This window comes from Eriocheir sinensis, chromosome 16, assembly GCF_024679095.1.
Source record: "Eriocheir sinensis breed Jianghai 21 chromosome 16, ASM2467909v1, whole genome shotgun sequence".
NCBI classification, from domain to species: Eukaryota; Metazoa; Arthropoda; class Malacostraca; order Decapoda; family Varunidae; genus Eriocheir; species Eriocheir sinensis.
The window spans coordinates 2131269-2153491 of NC_066524.1; the positions used below are offsets into that span (position 1 = coordinate 2131269).

At 45.5% G+C, this 22223-nt stretch overlaps 1 protein-coding gene across 1 annotated transcript in view; it reads left to right on the top strand.

The window, feature by feature from the left end:
• The window catches only part of LOC126999135 (uncharacterized), a 9103-nt gene extending 4035 nt beyond the window's left edge, over positions 1-5068 (top strand). Inside the window, exon 3 of the mRNA XM_050861463.1 lies at positions 3018-5068. Coding sequence (XP_050717420.1) covers positions 3018-3800 — 783 coding nt within the window. The 3' untranslated portion in view covers positions 3801-5068. The remainder of the gene's footprint in view (positions 1-3017) is intronic.
• The last annotated feature ends 17155 nt before the right edge of the window (positions 5069-22223 follow it).

The following is a 22223-nucleotide window of genomic DNA, read 5'->3' on the forward strand; positions in this document are numbered from 1 at the left end:
TCTTTATCATCTACTTCTAATTCTTTTTTTTCTTCTTCTTCTTCTTTTTCTTCTTCTTCTTCTTCTTCTTCTTCTTATTATTATTATTATTATTATTATTATTCGTATTCTGTTTCTTTTGCTTCCAATTCTTTTCCCCTTTCTTCTTCTTCTTCTTCTTCTTCTTCTTCTTCTTCTTCTTCTTCTTTTCCTTTTTTTTTCCTTCTTCTCCTTCTTCTCCTTCTTCTCCTTCTTATTCTCCTTTCTTCTTCTTTTTCTTCTTTTTTTTCTTTTTCTTCTTTTTCTTTTCTTCTTCTTCTTCTTCTTCTTCTTCTTCTTCTTCTTGCCATGATAGTGGAACATTTAACAGCTACATTGGTCCTTAATTAACACATTGGGTTGTACAATAATAGCTACCTATATGAAGAGTATAATGCTGGGATCACACATCTGCGATTTTGCCTCTGCGACCAACTGCGATAACGAAAATGTTGGAGTCTCAGCTCGGTCGCCACCCGAGAAGCGCGATTTGTTGCGACAAGAAAGATCTCGCGATCCACTACGACGTGTGCCCAATCTCCGCTCGGTTATTCGTAGAACTTTGCAACCATTGCAGGCGAAGCGAGGAAAGATCGAGTGCGTATCGCAGCTTACTGCAATTATCGCAAACTCACGCAGGGATTCATCGTGAGCACATCGTGAGCACCTGCGACGTACGCACGATCATTGCAATGGATGAAGAATGCTGCTCGACTGCTGCTCGACTGGCTCTCGTTTCTAGTTCGACTTCGCAACGATGTACTACAATTAATAGTGACCACCTGCCGGGTGTCCCCACTGGGATATGAATGAGGGGTGGGTCCACCTGCTTGTACACTAACCAATCTACCCCTGCAGTAGTAATGGCAACACCATGAGCCTCAGTGACTTTATCGACAGTGACATTGTGAAGAATCTTCAGCTAGTGGCAGCTATAATGGCCTTTGAGAGATTGCACATAATAACCTTCCAATATGTTGTACAACTGATACAGAAAAGGAAGAAAAGGAAGGCCCGAAGTACTTGGGTACATGGATACCTGACACGACGAGCCACCACAGGCCACTATCAAAACCTGATGCGTGAGCTGGCTGACGAGGACCCTCTGCTCTACCGGAACTTCATCCGCATCACTGAGACCATGTTTAACGAGATAGTGGAGCGTGTTCGACCCTACATCGAAAAGAAGACGACGTTCTGGAGGAAGCCCTTGGACCCTGGCTTACGTGTTGCTATAACTTTCAGATTCCTCGCAACGGGGAATTCCAACAAGAGCCTTGGTTATGCATTCAGTGTGGCACCTAACACCATCTCCTTTGTTGTTCCTGAGACGTGCAGAGCCATATATGCTGCATTTGGAGATAAATTCCTGCAAATGCCAGACTCAGTGGAGGGTTGGAAGGAGATTGCCAATGAATTCCGAAAAAGCTGGAATTTCCCCCACACCCTGCATGGGTGCAATTGACGGGAAACACATATGCATCAGGAATCCAAAGTTTAGTGGTTCACACTACTATAATTACAATATGTTATTTTCGGTGATCCTGCCGGCTGTTGTGGATGCAGACTATAAATTTATGCTCGTGGACGCGGGAGCTGTTGGCTCGGAGTCTGATGGGGGCGTCTTTGCTCAGTCCCAGCAGCCACTCCCCCAGTTCCCTCTCAACCTCTGCCGGCAGGGGCAGCGGCCTCCTCCTCTTTCCACATGCCGCCTGGCCCTCTGATGATAATTCTTCTTCTTTTTCATCGGCGTCCTCCTCCTCACTTTCTGCTTGGACAGGCTACTCTGGATCGGACTCATTTTGTTCCCGTAAGACAGGTTCTGCGTGGGTGGAGGAGCTGGAAGCGCCTGTATGACTTCCTGTGGATTCCTGATTACTTCCACAGAATGGCAGGTGGCCAATATCTCCACAGCAGGCTGGTCGTCAGGTGCTGAAGGTGTGTTGGACGATGTTGGCGATGATGGTGGTGGTTTGGGGCTTCGTGGATTGGTAGGTGTGGGGGCTGGTGAAGAGACTTTGGTTTTCTTGGTCTTTTGTGGGGGTTTCCTGTCCTTCCTTTCCTTCGGTATGATGTAGAAGGGGTCCTGAAGGGGACAAGACGGTGTGCGGCACACTGTGGGCGGGAGCGGTGGTTGGCAGAGCGAGAGGCAGTCGAGAGGCAGTCGCCACCAGAGCACGGCAGTGTGGAAACTAGGCGAAGGAGCGTCGTTCTAAAGATTTATCCCCTTAAGGGAATGTCGCTCGCCCAGCTTATTTATAGGAAACGCCCCTGCGATACCTCGTTGACACATCTCGCGATGAGAAAGTTGCTAGATTCACCAACGATTTGTCGCAGGCCACTGCAATCATTGCAACGATATCGTTGCCGAGTCGCAGTGTGCTGCGCTTTCACTGCGTTCACGCTGCGATCACGCTGCGATGAGTCGAGCGATATGGGACTCGCAGAGGCAGCTTGCGATTTGTTTTGAACATTCCCAAATAAATCGCAGCGGTGGGCGCATCGCGCGATCACCCGTAATACGTGGCAACACCGATACGCTTCGGAAAGACTCTCTGCGATTCCTGTTACGATTATTTCAGCAGGAGCGTAATAAATTGCGATTTCACCATTTTTTCACATTTTCGATATCGCATTTAGTCGCAGAGGCAAAATCGCAGATATGTGATCCCAGCATAAGAGTCTATAGTTACGTTAAACTATATACTTAAATGTCCTGCCCCAATTGACAACTATTTATTCGTCCTTTGTCTTCACTCTTCATTAATATATCTAACAGCGTCTAGACTAACAGCTCATTGCTACATTGATTTGATCCATTCACACACTACCCTATTTCGCCAACCAGTTCTTGCTTACGACCTCATTCTTGAACCTAAATGTATCCAACTCTCTTAAAATATAGCAACGTTGTCTATCGGTTTCCGACATGCCTTTACACTTTTCTAAAGATACGGTAATAGTATTTATTGGTTTCAGACATACCTTTACAACTTCAGCTTCTAACGGCCTTGCGGTTCTTCGCCACGGGCAAGGTGGCACGAGCGGCGGGCGTGGCGAGGCTGCCGACGACCCGGACCAGAACAGTGGTGGGCCACGTCTCCAGCACCCTTGTGAACGAGTTGAAGGACCACTTCCTAGATTTCCCGGACACACAGCAACAGGAGACATTCAAGGCGGACTTCCAAGAGATTGGACAACTTGTGAACGTGATTGGTTGCATCAACAGTATACCCATCCCTCTGGCTGGGTTTTTGGGCATGGAATTGGGCGTAGGAAACCAACAGTACGGCCAAAGACTCCTGAAGCTGCTGGTGGTATGTGGGCCACAGGGGCAAATCACCTCTCTCATGGTGCAGCCCTACGCGGAGGGTGACTGGCAGACGTTCCGAGACAGCTGTCTTCTTGACGCCCTCCAGAATGACGAGTATGATGGATACGTCCTGGCGAACCTCAACTTCCCTCCTAGAAGATACTTTCTCATCCCAATCGCTAATCCAGCGAACTGGATGGACGAGCTCTTCAATTTCGCGCACTTCACCACTCTGCAAGTCTCGAATCACGCTCTGAACCTGCTGACTGCCAGATTCCCGTGTTTGGTGGCAGCTATGGATGGGATATATCCGTCCAATCTGAATGTTGTGGCGGCCTGCGCTATACTGCATAATCTGTGTCTGAAGCTCTCCGTTCCCGCCCCTCCTGGCAATCCCAACGCGCATCCGATCAACCTCCCCTTCCAGAACAGGGCCCAACCCCCCCGTTCACATTGCAGGGAGGAGTAGGGATATGTCTGTCCTATCGAAATGTGGTGGCCTGCGCTATATTCCATATACTGCGTCTGAAGCTTTCCGTTCCCGTCCTTTCTCGGGCCTCCGATCAACCTCGCCTTCACTTTACAAAGAGAAGTAGGTAAAATTATTTAGGCTATGTCCAATCGAAGTGTGTGGCGGCCAGCGCTGAACTCCATATTCTGCGTCTGAAGCTCTTCGATCCCGTCCCTTTTGGCAGCAGCCACACCATGTATGCCAGGGCCTCCGATCAACCTCACCCTCCAGAACAGACGCCAGCCGTAACATAACAGGGAGGAGTAGCTTCTCTAGTCGCCGCCATCCAGCTTCCTACTCAGCCCTGTCGCCTTCCCTCACCACCCATCCAGAGTAGAGCAGACCAATTCCAGTCTCTTTTTCCTATATATATGATGATTTCTGTGGGTTAGGTCATTTTCCCTCCTATCAAAAAACAAGACAATTACCGTCAGTCAGTCAGCGACCACTCCAGCAAGGAACAAGATGACGAGGTGTTAATCATGGACACGCCACCGTCTATACTTCTGCTGGTCTGCTCTGAAATCCCGGCCCATGCATGTCCCCAAATGGAGTCGAAGAATCAACTATACTGAAAAATGTAATAGTCTTGTGGGTTTTTTTTGGTATATATTTAAGTATACTTTTAGCTGTCATCTTGTGTAGTTAACGATGCTATAGATGCGTTTTGATATAAGCTACCCAACCTACCCGCTAAAGCTGCGCGTGGCCTCAGTGTTCATATCTGTCTCACAGACATTTGTAAGGAAGCCAACTATTTCCAAATGAAGGAGGTAGGAAGAAAGACTTGGTTTAGCTTGGACAGGTTGTGAGCTGTGTGTGTGTGTGTGTGTGTGTGTGTGTGTGTGTGTGTGTGTGCTATTTGTATTTGGTTGTTACTTTGCTACATTTACTTTTGTGTGTATGAACGTATGCATCTATTAGAGAACGGGTATTTCAATTACGATATGTAGCTATTTTGTAAGGAGCAGCTTTTCTTGAAACACTCCGACATCGAGATCGATAAATTGTACAAAATACTGCTGCACTGATGCACTAATATGCACTATGGTAGGTAGAGGATAAAGTCTGGAGTTTAGTACGTATAGTTTCTTACTTTAATAAACATTTACACGTATATAAGATTGTCATTACCTTTTACCTTTTTCGAACTCTACTCAAAACTTCAGTCTTCGCCCTCGTAAAGTAGTAACCAAAATCCACACGTTTTTCGAGTCTTTGCCCTTGTGAATTCATAGCCAAGTGAGTTGGCTGTCGTGCAATGGTCTTTAGTTCCTAACCATATAAGTGATCCTAGAGTGTGATTCTATCCGTTAGAATAGTTTTAATATCTGGCACTGGAAAGTGAGAGTCGCAATAAGTCTGTTATTACTATGATTCCTTTTTTGGTGCTTCTTTAGCGTGCGGTCTACCGCAGTATTCGTAGTCTACCCAAGTATGTGTAGTCTAAGTTAATGACCTGACCTATCTTCCGATACCTCATATTATGTTGCATTGTCACCTGGGTGCTCCTTATCTGTGAAATGACCTGATCATAGTAAACGTAGCCTAAGATATATAATAACCTAATCTGTCTCTGGAGACTCAGCTTATCAACGTTATCGTGTCACCTGAGCGTTCCTGGCCTGTCTATATAAAAGGACAATCAGCGAACACCCGCATCACTGTCGTCTTCCTTACACTGAAGCCAATAACATCAGTGTAGTTCATTTAGCTATATAACTGGCTGCAATGTTATTAAAATATTTCTACAGACGTGTCATTTTGCCGGAAGAAGCAGCATTAACATTTTTGCGAGAAAACAATCTTTTGGATAATAATAAATCATTTTTCAGCACTACTCAACTTGCTTTTTTCATTGTCCTACCATGTAAATTTCCTGTAGCGGAGGTAGACTGAACGTTGAATTGTAAATATGGTGGTAGACCGCACGCTGAGGTGTAAATGGCTGGGTAGACCGCACGCTAAAGCGGCACCTTTTTTTTAAGCACGATGCGGAGGCGAAGTGTTCAGTGCCTGGGAGTGGTAAGGGCCTTAGAGTACCTAGATTCTAGGCCCGGGTGTGGCGAGGTGCGCGCACACACACACAAACACACATATATACACACACACCACTCCGTAGCTCCATCGGTTAGAGCGCTGCGCTGCCAGGCTTCACTGCCTGACAGGTGTCAGTTCGAGCCCCGCTCAGGTCGGAATCTTTCCGCTGACAAGGAGTGGTTACTCTCTCCCCTTGAGCAAAGGGGATGGAGTGTGTGGTGTGTGAGGTCGTGGCAGTACCCACACATCGACTATAATGATCATGAACTTGCTCATGTCGGAAGGGTACTTCCTGGCGATTGCGAGTCCAACTCGTGAACAGGCAGTGGTGAATTACACACACACACACACACACGCACACTGATAGATAGATAGTTTATTGACCATAGTTTGTCACACACAATCATAAAATCAAGCAATATGTATACAACTCAAATGAACTAAACACGAACAAAATACAGAAACACACATAATAAAACTGCAGTTCAAAAATTAATAAAAAAATTTGTGCCAGAAAAAAGAAAAGAAATCGAAGCCAAAATTAAGACAAAGCAATAAAGCTCAGTAAGATTAATAAAAGGTTGTGAAGCACAAGTTCAAACAAAAAACAAGAAGACAACGCGCATGAAACCCTTATTAAGATGAACCAATTACTCCTCGATAAGTTACAGACAACAATTAAAACATCAGAACACAGCTATAAATGAAATAGTAAAACTATCCCATTAAACGAAATTATAACTTAACCATTGACTAGTTACTCTCTTTAGAATACAAAAGATAAAACACCACAATAATAATTACTAACGCCATTAAAACAAACAACAAAACAAGCAGTAAATTATACATGCAACCACCAGTAAGTTTTACGCAAATTTAAAAGAAACACGACCGTATTACATACACGTTACCCTGTCACCTACACAATAGAAAAAAAAGGAAAAAATACCTCTGCAACACACCAAACTATACATACACTTGATTATACAAATTCCAAATTTCATTAATTATTTTACAGGAGTCTTCATTACTATATTTCCCATCAAACAAATCCTCGAGGATATTTAGACCATATAGATCTCTCACATTTCCAGTAATTCAACAATCTTGTACCACGTGACGCTCGGTTTGAATAGCTCCACAGGTACACAGACGCTCCTCCACCGGCAACCGACCACGCCCGCGCCTGTTCCATCGGCCACTTTCTATCGCAAGGTTATGTCCAGACACACGGAAACGGGTAAAAAACATTCTTAAACGGTCATGATTGTGTGACGATCCTTACACATGCTATGGAGTACAAAGATGGGATTTATCATACGGTACACAACACAACGTGACCCCACTGGCGTAGAGATGCGTTCATGTAAGTACCTTTTGTAATAGACTTTGCATCTTAGGCACGTTGGTAGCAAGAACATCACTGATTAGGCTCCTGTTGTAGTGTCAGCTCGCATGGCAACATTTATGGCATACGTCAAAGGGTAGTCTGCCTGCCCATGCCTCTCATGCTCCATCTTCGAGCAAAACTTATGCTGTCTGAACATAACTAGGTCGGGGAGCGAAGGATATCATGCCTCGTCATAGCAAGTGTCGTTGGGGGTCGACTTTCTCACGCCCTAAAGTGTCTTAATGGCCCAGTTGTACAATTTAACAATAGGCTTGAGGTCAGCCCCCAACCACGACTCACAGCCGTACAACAGTGCAGATATGAGAGCGGCGTCAAACACCCGTCGCTTGACTACATATGGCACGTCATTTTTTTTTTAATAAACGACACAAACTTTATTACGTGACTCAACTTCATTGTGGCATGTGCCTTTAGGGCGGAGGACACGGAACCATCACTTGTGAAGGGTGACCCAAGATACACACACTGAGTAATGAGAAATAGTTAATTCTTCCACGTGTAGTGGCTCTGCGTCCCCCTTGGCGCCGTTGATAACACACACACACACACACACACACACATACACACACACACACACATACTCACACACACACATGGCTGTCATCCTATGTGGAGGGGAGGAGGATATCATTGATCAAACGAGGAAGAATGCAAATTACCATTAAAAAGAAGACTGCCTCTACCATATAGTACATAGTACAGCGAAGGCCACGGCCGAACACCGGTGCTTCACACTGCTCAGTGATAGATGGGAGCCTCCACGTGATAAATAGAACGCTGGAAATTTTACACTTATATTATAAGCGGCTGCCCCGGATGCGTATTTACCATCTGCCTACATAAAAATCCTCCAGGCCCGAGGCCCCTCCCCAAGCGTGACATCATGATTGACGTTATGAATCTCTCCAGTCACAGCGCTAGTACAGCCGCCAATGTGTGTGTGTGTGTGTGTGTGTGTGTGTGTGTGTGTGTGTGTGTGTGTGTGCATAAATCATAAAGTTCCCTTTTTATTGATCTATCGGACGATTTGAATACCGATGAGCTGTTTCATAAGTCGTGCACACACACACACACACACACACACACACAAACACACACACACACACACACACACACACACACACACACAAACACTTAAAGGCACCGCAATAATCACATACACACACACACACACACACACACACACACACACACACGTAGCCAACACCCTTAGCCGAAGCTCGCATACACCCACACACGCACACATGCACGCAAGTACGCGCACGCACGTACACGCACGCGCACGCACACACAGACACACGCACACACGCAGACATTTTCCTTCCTAAGAGGTGCAAGTCACAGCAGCCTGCGGAAAGGTCGGGGTAGCAGGCATCAAACCCTGTGATGCCAACGAAATAAATATTGGTGGAGACGTCACACACACACACACACACACACACATATATATAGATAGATAGATAGATAGTTTGTTGACCACAAAGTGAATGAACATTAAAAATATAGGAAAACATTGCAGTCCAAAATATAAATAATTACACAATAAAATTTAAAAACAAAAGAACTATGAATACTAAAACTCAAATGTGAATCGAGCATACACGACATTGGAACGTTAAAACACAAGTACCAGAAACATTTGAGAAAAGCATAAAACACACAGTTATTCGACAGAAGAATACTAAAACATGCGAAAGCTAGTATTTCAAGTAGATCAAATATTATTTTACACTGCACCCGACTACTGTATTTTTCTGAAAAAAACTTCTTCCAAGTTATTGAATTGGTAGCAGTCCTTGACACCCTGGGAGAGTGGGCAGTGCTGGGCCACGTGACGCCCTGTCTGAACGAGGCCACAGCCACACAGCCTGTCCTCGGGCGGGAGTCTCCCTCACCCGCGCCTGTTCCATCGGCCGGTCTCGATGCACAGCTTATGGCCAGACACCCGGAATTGCGTAAATGCCTTGCGATAGTGTTCTTTAACTGTATGTCTATATTTGTGTATTTCGTGTACTTCTAGTAAGAGATTTAAGTCTTTATATGTGTTATACCGAGTGGATTGTGTTCTGTTAATTTTATTATGTAAATTTACCATGAGTGTGTCCCAATCAGGTACGGGCGTGGTAATAAACTCACTGACTAGTTTTCCAACCGGGCTCCTGTTCTGAATTGTATTTACCATTGCGAAATGTAACGAGTCATCAATCATGCTATTACGCTCTTTCCACATATTAAAAAGGAATTTGTGTTGTTTGTGCCTCATCAAGTCGGGAAACAACGGGTAGCCTGCCTCGGCGTAGCATATATCACTGGCGGTGTTTTTACGCACGCCTAGCATCTGTTTGATTACCCAGTTGTAAACTTTTGTGATAGGCTTTAAGTCCGCGCTCAGCCACGACTCACAACTGTAAAATAAAGATGACATCAAAGCCATGTCAAACACCCGTCGCTTCACCGTGAAAGGAATTGTAACAGCCCCGGGTTCGACCCCTGGCCATCACCTGTTGAAAAATATAAAAAAAGGGGAGGAAGCTATGATTCCTCAACCTCACAGAGTGTACGGCTGGGTTCGATTCCCTGCTGTTCCCTCTCTGTAAGCTGCCACCAGGAGGTTGTAGTATGGCACAACCCCCAAAGCCTGTAAGCGAGGAACGGCAGTTCTATGAACCAGGTGGGACGGAACTAAACTAACTGTTTAGTCCCCAGACTCTCCCTACCCTGGCAGGCCTGGCAACACTTGACTTTAACAACTGTCCCACCTGGTAGATAGTGTCCGCCGCTCCCCAGCCTACTATGGGTTGTTCCTTGAGGTAGATGGTATCCTCCGTCCCAAGTTTGGTAGTGTGGGGTCGTGGTTACCTTCGGAGGTCGTGGTGGGGGAGATTGCGAGACAGCACCGTAGGATAGGAAGGCTGTATGCATTAATACAGGACATAGGCAGATTACAATTTATTGCTTTAATCCTCACTCCCGATGGGTGGGTAGCATGTTTTGGTTAATACAAAATTGAAAATCTTTCTTCTAACCCCTGACATCCCTATGGATAAATGCTACACACGAGAGAGATGAACATATGTCGGTATATATCACAGGGCTACCGCCCGATTGACTAGACAATCCGATTTCAACTTCCTGCATCGGCGTGCACCCACAAATAAAAACACTCATAACAAAATAGGAAGAAAAGGGTCTAGTATGAGGGAAAGATCAGACTGTTACAGCTCAAGGGGGGGTGAGGTCACTGCTAGCCCCTCGTCCACATAGCGGGTGCCCCTTACCCGTTTAACACAATTTCCTTGGCTTGGTGGAGGCCTGAGAGCTACACTATATGCTGTTGTGCGTTACTCCCATCACAAGCCTGCTGGTCTCGGGGGCGGTAGGGACTGGAGTGTCTCGCCCTTACCTTAGCTCAGTTCAGGCACTCATGACTGAGGGCATGATCCTTGTTAACCACTGGCGTCTGGGTCCATTCCCGACTCTCAACTGGGCGGCTTCAAGATGGCGGGCCACTCGCCTTGCCTAGCCCGGGACACCGGCCTTCAGCTGTCTCTCGCCATTCACCTGCCGTACGGAAGGTCAAGTTCAGAATAAATCACTAATGAACGTCGACTAGGGATATCTCTCACTCCCCAGGCAACCGTACTCTAGCGAGCTGTGAGCTTACCTGCCGCACGGAAGGTCAAGTCCAGAATGAATCTGGCCAGCTGGCGCGGTTGCCTCGTTACCTTGGCTTCTGACGTGGCCTTCACCAGGTTCCAACACTCTCCCTTCTCGCCTTTCAGCTTGGTACATTAATCTATCCTTCCTCTGCCTTTCTGAGGTTGTCTTTTTGTGTGTTAATTCTAAACTTAATTTTCCCTTATTTTCTAGGACGTAACGTATAAATATACATAAAAACGAGTGGATTTATATCAGGGGTGCCAACCCAAGCTGTGGTTCGTATTTATCGTTCTCTTCCCTTATCTACTTATATAATTTTAACCGCTACGGGTATTGTTTCGGCTGAGGAGAAACTGGATCCGGTAAATAACCATGGCCATGTACAAGGGGGTATTCCCAATTTTTCCCCGTTGGCTTTTAACTGGCTTCTGCGGTGTTGGTATGCCGGCGGGTACGTTACAATAGTGTCACCTCCCTAGTTTCTCCCGAAGCCTAATACCTTCCTTCCCCTAAGGCACTATGTTATTATACTTTGGATATCATTAATCAACCAACTCTACCCTCCTTCTCCTATCAGGCGTCCGTGTGGCACAGAGACAGCGACTTAGCACTGCTCCATGATTTCAACAATACAACACCTACCCTAACACGGTAGTACCATAATACAACAAGGGCCTGCCCAACCTAACGGCTACCCTGGGGCTTACTTCCTACGGGTATTCTATACTAGAATCCCGTTTCCTGCTTAAATAAAAGCAAAGATGCCTCACCTGGCATGGCTCGATTATGTCATGGGTCCACTGCCCCAGCCTTCCTCTTAGTAACCTGGCTACAGGTAAGGAGTGTCAGGCGGGACTAGCCTCCCTCGCTCTCGTTCCTAAGATTAAACACCCTTGACCTTACATATCCAACAAAAATTGTAACAAAATACACTTACAAATCAAAACACAAAATATAAATTATCCTCACATATACAAAAACAAAACACATAAATCGGTTCATACACTCATTGACATTTTCGCCATCCGTTTCCGCAGCAAGGAGTGCATAAGTTTAGTTCAGCGCCTAGGAAGTCCTGAATGTCCCCGTACCAGATTGGGTCGACTGTAAGCTGCGTGCTGCCGCACGACTTATAATTAAAACAGTAGATTTCATGACATTAATAAATCGAGGCGGACGGAAGTTTCACCCTAAAACAAATGTCACATCCGTGGATACACTACCACTAGTGAACTATTACTCTTTCTCCGGGAACTTCGGCTTCACCCTTGCCTAACCCCGGTTCATTTCAAACCAACTACAAGTGCCCAGGTTGGCCTGACGTTGATGTAGGTGGTTGAGAATATAATCTTCCATTACTTACAATACAATAGATAACATAGAACACTAGATACCTTAAGGCGAACGATACTATTCTTCCAAAACATCCTGCTCATTTTTATGGTTAAGAAAGGGGGAAGTATAATCATCACATGAATCTTGAAGGGAAACGCATTGGGGAGGTTAATGAGTATGGGCTCGATCCCACTTTACCATCAGTCCCCGGGAACGTTAGGGTAATTCATTAGCGTCTCCAAAGGTGGGTTTTCCTTACAGTAACTACTTATCAACACTCCCTTTCTTTACCACTTACAACCCATAACATAAAACATTGGTTACATCCTTATCTTTCTTTCCCGTAATCCTACCTCTTACAGCTTAGGTTAACATCCAACTCCCATGACACGTTTTTCCAGTGTACCGGTAACTGACTATGGGCCACTAAGGCGACCCTTGGCATAATTCAGACAACTAATATAAGGTTAAATGCACACCAAAAAAAAAAAAAAAAAAATCTTATATCCTAACCTTCCTCTCAGGTGCAGTCTAATACCTAGCCACCATGAACTCACTCTGTGAAGTTTACTGAAAATGAGTTTCTAATAAGTTACTTTCCCCCCAATGGTTCAATTCTCAACTAGTTAAAGTGAAATCCCACCGCTGAAACACCAATATAACAGCCCCGGGTTCGACCCCTGGCCATCACAGGTGACACTCTCATAAGCAGGTCTGGGTGCGAGAGGGATTTAGGGGTCTTAGTGAGCTCTGATCTCCGTCCAAGGGCGGTGGCCGAAGTGATAGCGTACTGGACCCACATTCGCCGCGTGATGGACGACGCGGGTTCGAATCCTCACGCTACCACTCGGATTTTTCGGTCACCCCCGAGTGACTTAAAACTACCCACATGCTGTCCTGAAGACCACCCATCAACCCGGACTCTAGAGGAAGCCGTCCAAGCGAATCAAGTACGAGTTCCGGGGGGCAGCATGAGCCAATGCAAGATGTCGCCACTATAAACACTCGCCTGCGCCAGAACGGGATGGGCCGACCATCAGGCCCCACCTGGAAGAAGCCTTGGGCCGACCATCAGGCCCCACCGGAAAAATGCCTACCGGCGCAATAGGCAACAACGTAAAAAAAAATAATCTATATATATATATATATATATATATATATATATATATATATATATATATATATATATATATATATATATGAATATATATGTATATATATATATATATATATATATATATATATAAAAATATATATTGATATATATATATATATATATATATATATATATATATATATATATATATATATATATATATATATATATATATATATATATATATATATATATATATATATATATATATATATATATATATATATATATATATATATATATATATATATATATATATATATATATATATATATATATATATATATATATATATATATATATATATATATATATATATATATATATATATATATATATATATATATATATATATATATATATATATATATATATATATATATATATATATATATATATATATATATATATATATATATATATATATATATATATATATATATATGTATATATATTTTTTTTACAACAAAGGAGGGAGCACAAGGGCACAAAAAAAAGAAAACAATAATAAAAAAAAGCCCGCTACTCGCTGCTCCTAAAAAAGAAACAACAGAGGTGGCCGAAAACAAGATCAAATACGGGAGGAGAGATGTCCTGATACCCTCCTCTTTAAAGAGTTCAAGTCGTAGGCAGGAGGAAATACAGATGAAGGAAGATTGTTCCAGAGTTTACCAGCGTGAGGGATGAAAGAGTGAAGATGATGGTTAACTCTTGCATAAGGGGCTTGGTCAGTATAGGGATGAGCATGAATAGAAAGTCGAGTGCAGCGGGGCCGCGGGAGGGGGGGAGGCATGCAGTTAGCAAGTTCAGAAGAGCAGTCAGCGTGGAAATATCGATAGAAGATAGAAAGAGAGGCAACATTGTGGCGGAATTTAAGAGGTAGAAGACTATCAGTAAGAGGAGGAGAGCTGATGAGACGAAGAGCCTTAGACTTCACTCTGTCCAGAAGAGCTGTGTGAGTGGAGCCCCCCCCCCCACACATGAGATGCATACTCCATACGAGGGCGGACAAGGCCCCTGTATATGGACAGCAACTGTGCGGGAGAGAAGAACTGGCGGAGACGGTACAGAACGCCCAGCCTCGAGGAAGCTGATTTAGTAAGAGATGAGATATGAAGTTTCCAGTTGAGATTTTGAGTTAAGGATAGACCGAGGATGTTTAGTGTTGAGGAAGGTGATAGCTGGGTGTTGTCGAAGAATAGGGAATAGTTGTTTGGAAGATTGTGTCGAGTGGATAGGTGGAGAAACTGTGTTTTTGAGGCGTTGAAGGACACCAGGTTCCTCTTGCCCCAATCGGAAATAATAATAAGGTCTGAGGCTAAGCGTTCTGCAGCCTCCAGCCTTGAGTCGTTAAGTTCATGTAGGGTGGGTCTTCTATTAAAAGAAGTTGAGTAATGCAGAGTGGAATCATCGGCGTAGGAATGGATAAGACAGTTCGTTTTGGAAAGAAGATCATCAGTGAACAACAGAAAAAGAGTGGCAGCTTGGCAGTGTAAGGGTTAACCTCAGACCTTGCTTTCAGTTCTGATTGGGTAGAAGGAACCCTGTGTCGTTCAATGCCTCAAAAACTCAATTTTTCCACCTATCAACTCGACACAATCTTCCAATCACCTATCCCCTATTCTTCGACAACACTCAGCTGTCACCTTCTTCAACACTAAATATCCTCGGTCTATCTTTAACTCAAAATCTCAACTGGAAACTTCACATCTCCTCTCTCGCTAAATCAGCATCCTCGAGGTTGGGCGTTCTGTATCGTCTCCGCCAGTTCTTCTCCCCCGCGCAGTTGCTATCCATATACAGGGGCCTTGTCCGCCCTCGTATGGAGTATGCATTTCACGTGTGGGGGGGCTCCACTCACACAGTTCTTCTGGACAGAGTGGAGTTAGACGGCCGTACCATTAGGCATCCTCTAAACCTTCCTCCTCCTCTTCCCTTAAACGGTGTCCCCTTTCTGCCGGATACTATAAGGTGATCTCGGTCACTTCCTCAGCTAAAGCTTCTTCCGAGTTGGGTTGGTAGCCTCTGTAAACATCTCTACACGGAAATATTAATAATTGAAGCATTTTACATATATTAATGTAATCATACATATTTTTCAATGTATAATCACGAAGAAAATGGTTGATTGAAAGCCAAATATTGGTATAATTGGAAACATAGCGTGAGTGATAGGGTTGGCATCCCTGCGCGGCCCGTGTTTCTAAAAGGCCTATGAGACGGGAGGCCTTGGGGATTGGGAGTGACGTCAGCACCCCTTGGTTTCCACCTCTCTCCACGCACACAGCCAGGGAGTCCACATGTGTCCGGCGTTATCACTTCTCTGACCCTCGCTACCATCCCGTCAAGCAAGGAGCCGTTAGAAAAGTGTTCGAGCCCCATCGGAGCTATAGGAAAAGACTACCTACCTCCTTGAGGTGACTAGGGAGGAATGTTTACACGGCAACTCGGCAAGGGTTAAAAATCATGATAGAACCCTAAACAAAATTTTAAATCATTTATTTAATTTTTTTTTATAGATTCCTATTAGATCAAATACGTCTTATTATAATTCCTGGATCATTTATTACTATTTTAATGAGATAAATGCAGAAATGACGCATAAAATATGCGAAGGGGCTCACGAAGATGTACCCATTTCGACCCCTTGCCAGATTCCAACAATTTCGCCAGTCAACACCTTTCCTTCGCTTACGGAGAGGGCCCCTCGAAGATTATGGTATGAGAAATTGGCCGAAGAGCTTCTATAGTCGAGGAGACTGCCTTATGGTACGGCCGCAAGGCTCTTCGTCTCATCAACTCTCCTCCTCCTACTGATAGTTTTTTACCTCTTAAATTCCGTCGCGATGTTGTCTCTCTTTCTATCTTCTATCGTTATTTTGACGCTGACTGCTCTTCTGAACTTGCTAACTGTATGCTTCCCCCCCTCCCGTGGCCCCGCTGCACACGACTTTCTACTCATGCTCATCCCTATACTGTCCAAACCCCTTATGCAAGAGTTAACCAGCATCTTCACTCTTTCATCCCTCACGCTGGTAAACTCTGGACCAATCTTCCTTCATCTGTATTTCCTCCTGCCTACGACTTGAACTTTTTCAAGAGGAGGGTATCAGGACACCTCTCCTCCCGAAATTGACCTCTCTTTCGGCCACCTGTTTTGATTATTTTTTTGTAGGAGCAGCGAGTAGCGGGCATTTTTAATATTGTTTCCTTTTTTGTGCCCTTGAGGTGTCTCCTTTGTTGTAAAAAATAAATAAAAGTCGAATCGAATAACAAGATTCCTCGGGTCTCTTTTTTGTTTACGAAGTTTTCAGATCCTAAATGAAAACTTAATTGAATCTAATGGTTCAGCACAAAAGTTTTTAATGACGAATAAATTAAGTCAAGATCACATTGAAGTGTTTTTTTCGGAGGGAAAGTAAGGCATTTGGAAGGATGCAATAATAATAATAATCTACAGTTAGACATTTTTCTGCTGCCTTTGAGAAGTTGCTGGTGCATAATGACACGCTAGATATTGCTAGTGGTAACCGCCTCCCCCTGGAATCTGTACTAATACTAACTGTATCTAGCGAGCTTAATGATATAACTCAGCATTCAGTAAACAAAAAAAAAAAAAAAAACACCTATATTGTGAAAAATCAAAATCAAAGATGAAACAACGATAGTAGCTGCAGAATATGATCACGCATACATTCTCAGAGTTTCACAGCCATCAAAGTGTTCCAACGAAATGGTTGCCAACATTTCCGGCCTGATCGTACACAGTCTAGGAAAAGCAATGCATTGCGCGGCCTGTAATGATTCTCTAACCTTGAGAGACACTCCTGCTTCCCCCATTGACTCCCTTATAAATGTTGAAAGCAAAGGGAGACTATTATATCCAACCGACGACTTAATAAACATATATGCAACAAGCGAAAAGCTTTTTTTTAAAGAAATTCTAGCCATTTGGAAAGCTCCACATTTCACACTAGGGAGAGTGCGTTTCCATAACGTGAGAAGTGCAGTATTGCAGCCTTATATCATTAATGACATACTCTCTAATCTGTGTGAACATAGTGATACAAACCCCCATATAAATCACCTACACTTTTTAACTCAGGCAGTTGCCAAAAAGGATATACAGGTGAGGTGTCACTATGTAGTGCGGCGACTAAGCCGTGAGCCTTCCATAACTCCCTCTGCTAAGGGGGTACCTCTTTGGCCGAATGGTTAAGGAGTGGCTCTCCCGTCTCGCTGGTCGCGGGTTCGATCCCCGGCGCCGGCAAAAACCTTTCCTTGTCTGGATTAATTTCTCCTGTGTTTCGTTACACGCGGTGGTCGTGTGGGAGTGGGAGTAAAATTCAGGCATTTCAACTATACTGGGATACAGGTCACTGCCACGTTGCAGGACAGAGTCAGAGTAAGGAGTCGACAACTAAATACAAAACTAATTAATTTCAATGGCCAGTAGCAAACGCATGCTCTCTCTTTTAGCAGAAATTCGGTCGATCGAACGTGAACGAGTAACTGATGTCCGATTGTGCACTTTGTCAGGCTTAAAATGACACTTTTTCGCGTACATTATTTCACTATATATTTATGAGCACTAGTGGTGTGGGGCATGTTCCTCGCCACCTGTGAGCTGCCACTTTCAGCTGCTGGGTGTATTTCCCTCACTATTGGCACTGCTTCGGTGAACGTGTTCCACAGGCGGGACACTCTGGAGGTGAATGTCCTCGGGGCTGGCTGGCGCGTGACCTCGGCACCCCGACCTGCTCGTGGCTGGAGAGTACCGTTCTCGTATCTCTCACAGCCTTTCGCGGGGGGAGCCTCAGCTTCGCCAGGTGTGGTACTCTTTGTACCTGGGCCTTGTGGAATACCACCAGCGCAGCGACGTCTCGGCGGTGCTCCAGAGTGTCCAGGGGTGTCGTATCCTGTGGGGGCGGCTGGGGGTTGCTCTCCTCTAACAGTCGCTTCACACGTCGTTCTACCTTGTCCAGTCTCTGCAGGTGTGTGGCCGCACTGGACATCCAGGTCAGAGCCCCGTACTCCAGGTAGGGTCTTTCCTGGGTATTGTAGATGAGCATAATTCCTCGCTTGTCAAGGAAATTAGCTACTCTACGAAGGGCAGAAACACTGAGGGAGGCTTGGTGGGCGACGTGTTTCAGAAGGCGGTCGAAGCGCAGCCCTCGGTCCAAGTCCACTCCGAGGATCCTGACGTAATCCTGGAGCGGGAGGGCGACGGAGCCAAACATCACCCTTCCTTCGACAGCTTGTGTGGGTGCCGGGGACCGATAGATCACAATTGCCTGGGTCTTCTCACGAGAAAATTCACCTGCCACTGCTCCCCCCACTCCGTATCAAGCGTAGTTGCTGGTTGACGTCAGCAACCGCTTGCTGGCTTTCTTGACGACGGTAGGAGAGGGAGAGCGTGCAGTCGTCAACGTATGCAGAGACTGCTGGCAGACTCCTGAGAAGGTCGTCGATGTACAGATTCCAGAGGACAGGGCCCAGCACAGATCCCAGGGGGACTGAGACACCTACTGGGAGGTCCCTGGACTGCTGTCCACCGACGACGACGTGGAGGCTTCTTCCTTGAAGGTAGTCGCTCATCAGCATCAGCAGGTGTCCTTGGATGCCTTTGGCACGAAGCTTCTCCAGCAAGCCCGCCTGCCACACCCGGTCAAAAGCATCTGCGATGTCGAGAACGACGACAAGGGTATCTAGGCCGGTGTCTAGGGAGTCCTGTCAGTCTCTGGAGAGAAGCAGCAGGAGGTCTGAAGTGGAGCGGCCAGATCTGAACCCAAATTGCTGGTCAGTGATGAGGGCGTTGTTCTCGAGATGGCGGGTGATGGCCTCCACCACTATTCTTTCGAGGATTTTTTCCAACTACAGACAGGAGGGAGATGGGTCTGTATTGGCAGGGTCAGATCTGGACCACTTTTTGTGAACCGGCACCGCGCGAGCCTCCTTCCATATAGAGGGCCAGGTGTTCTCCCGGACACAGGCCCCGAACACCTCCGAGAGTGGTCCTGCCAGCTCACTGGAGCAGTGACGCAGCACATGTGGGCTGACGTTGTCAGGCCCAGTGGCCTTCCTGACGTCCACCGCTCTCAGAAAGCGCTCCACTTGTTCCCGGTGTACCTCAACCTCTGTCAGGGTTTGGTCGCATTTCAGTGCCAGGTGTGGTGGAGGTCTGGTGGGGTCGGCGACGGACATCTTGGCAGAGAAAAGGTCAACCAGGAGCTCTGCCTTCTCCCTGCTGCTGGTTGCTGTGGTGCCGTCCTGCTTGGTAAGGGGAGGGATTGTTTCTTGGTGGCTGTTGCCTTGTCTCTCCTTAACAAGGGTCCACTAGGTCTTGGTGTCCACTCCTGGCCCGCACAGCTTGGCGCGGAGGTCACTTTCCCACCTCCGTTTCGCCCATTTACTGGTGGCCACCATATGTTTGCATGCCGCTCGATGCAGGTCTTTGTTGCGGCGGGTTGGGCTCCTCTTGTAGCGGAGCCACGCAGAATACTTTCTCTCTGCAGCAAGGCGGCAGCGATACCCAAACCAGGGCTGGTCGGTGGGCCTGGAGGTGTACTGGCGGTGTGGCATGTGCTCTCGTTAGAAAGCTTTGAGCCGCTCAGTAAAGGCCCTCGCCATGGGCTCTGCTCGCCCAGACAGAAGGGTGTGCCAGTCTGTCTGCTGCAGGTCTCTCTTAAGAGAGGGCCAGTCAGCTCTGTCCCACAGCCAGATGGTGTGGGAAGTGGCCTCATCCCGCGCCACGCCCACGTCTGTCCGGGTCAGGATGACGTGGTGGTCAGAGCTGCCAACCGGCCCAAGCTGGCGGCACGTGACCCTGCCCTCTCCCAAGTCAGAGCTGACGGGGTCCAGCGTCCCGCCTCGATCGTGCAATCATCCTCATTCTAAAGCACCTCAATGAATCCAACTCATATGGATCTTACATCATCTCCTTGAGATTCATCAAAGATGCTGTGCCAGCAATTCTGCCATACATCACATTTATCATAAATACATCAATAACAACAGGTATTTTTCGTAATGCTTGGAAACACGCTATTTTCACACCAATATTTAAGAAAGGAGATCCAGAAGAAGTAAGTAAATACAGGCCAATATCCCTGCTCCCAGTTGTATCGAAAATATTAGAAAAGATAGTTGCTACTCAATTGGTCCAATTTATGGAACATAATTTCCTCTTTAGCTACACTCAGCATAGCTTCAGACCAAACTTATCTATTGAGACTGCACTCCTACAAGTTTCTAAACAGATTTATGACACCATGGACAAAAGAAAAATATGTCTTTTAACTCTTTGCGACCTATCTAAAGCTTTTGATAGTGTCAGCCATGACATTCTACTTAGAAAATGTAATAAATTAGGAATCGACATATTTTGATTTAAAGATTATTTATGTAACAGGACTCAGTTTGTGCGAGTTGGTGGAAATTTGTCCTCTTCACTAAAAGGAGTTTTTTTTTTGTTGGTGTTGTTGGAGTCCCGCAAGGATCTATTCTAGGCCCATTGCTATTTAACGTTTATGTAAATGACCTGTCACAAGAAATTAAAGATTGTTTTATAATACAATATGCTGATGACACACAATTCATTCATACTGGAAATACTGAAAATCTACCTGAATTAATTATTAGAACAGAACACACGTTAGGAAAAAATAAAAACTATTTTAATAGGAATGGCCTCTTGCTGAACTCCAAAAAGACTCCATGTACATTTCTAGGCACAAGAGCTCTGATATCACGAATACCGGATAACACCACAATTAAAGTAGGGGCTGCCTTAGTTAAACCTAGCCAAAATATAAAAAACTTGGGGCTGCATTTTGATAGAAACATGCTGTTTGATACGCACGTGACATAAATTAGTAAAAAAAGTATCTGGCCCAGACCTGACCAAGGTCAGTCGCGGGTCATGGCGCTCCGAATGGAGTAGCCCGGGGCCAGCCTGTTGGCCTCTCCCCTTCCCCTACATCCCTCTCTCCTTTTTCATCAAGTAATCAGTATTGTAATAATAATAATAATAATAATAATAATAATAATAATAATTATAATTATAATAATAATAACAGGTTTATTAATGTATGGCAGCCGTTAAGCTGAAAATATACAAATTAAAAATACAATAAACTAATACTAAATAGGCTACACTAGAGGGAGGGAGAGGGTGGGAGGTGGTTTGGGAGAGCTAAAAATAGAGACCAAAGGGAGAGGGAGGGTGGTGTGAAGGGGTGACGGCGAAGTGCTAATCTACACCGCGGCCCTTTGGGTTTGACTATCACTGCTGGGCATTGTTTAACATCTGCACTATCGCTGGCACTGCGCTTCGTTTGAAACGGTCAGTTCGCGGCGCTCTGAAGGGGGTGAGTTTGTTGTGGTGTCTGGTGAAGCGGGTGGGGGGAGGCGCGTCGGGTGGCAGGAGGTGGCGGTGGCGAGGATGGTGAAGCAGGGAAATGCCAAATTTTCTGAGGGCGTCCTGGTGCCTGTCAGAGAGCCTCGGTAGACTCAGGGTGGTCAGGGCATTGTCGTAGGTGTGGTAGTCAGGGCCTAAAATGACCCTGAATGCCCTCTTTTGAACTCTCTCTAGCTGCTGTTGATGGGTGAGTTTAAGTGACGATGACTACACCTGAGTTTTGGCAGTATGAATGATGTGTAAATACTGCACAGCTCAGCAGCCGGTGCCCCCACCGCCCTGAGTCTACGCAGCATGTACAGCTTGTTGGAGGCTGCTCTGACGGTGTTGGAGACGTGGAACTTCCAGTTGAGTAGGTTA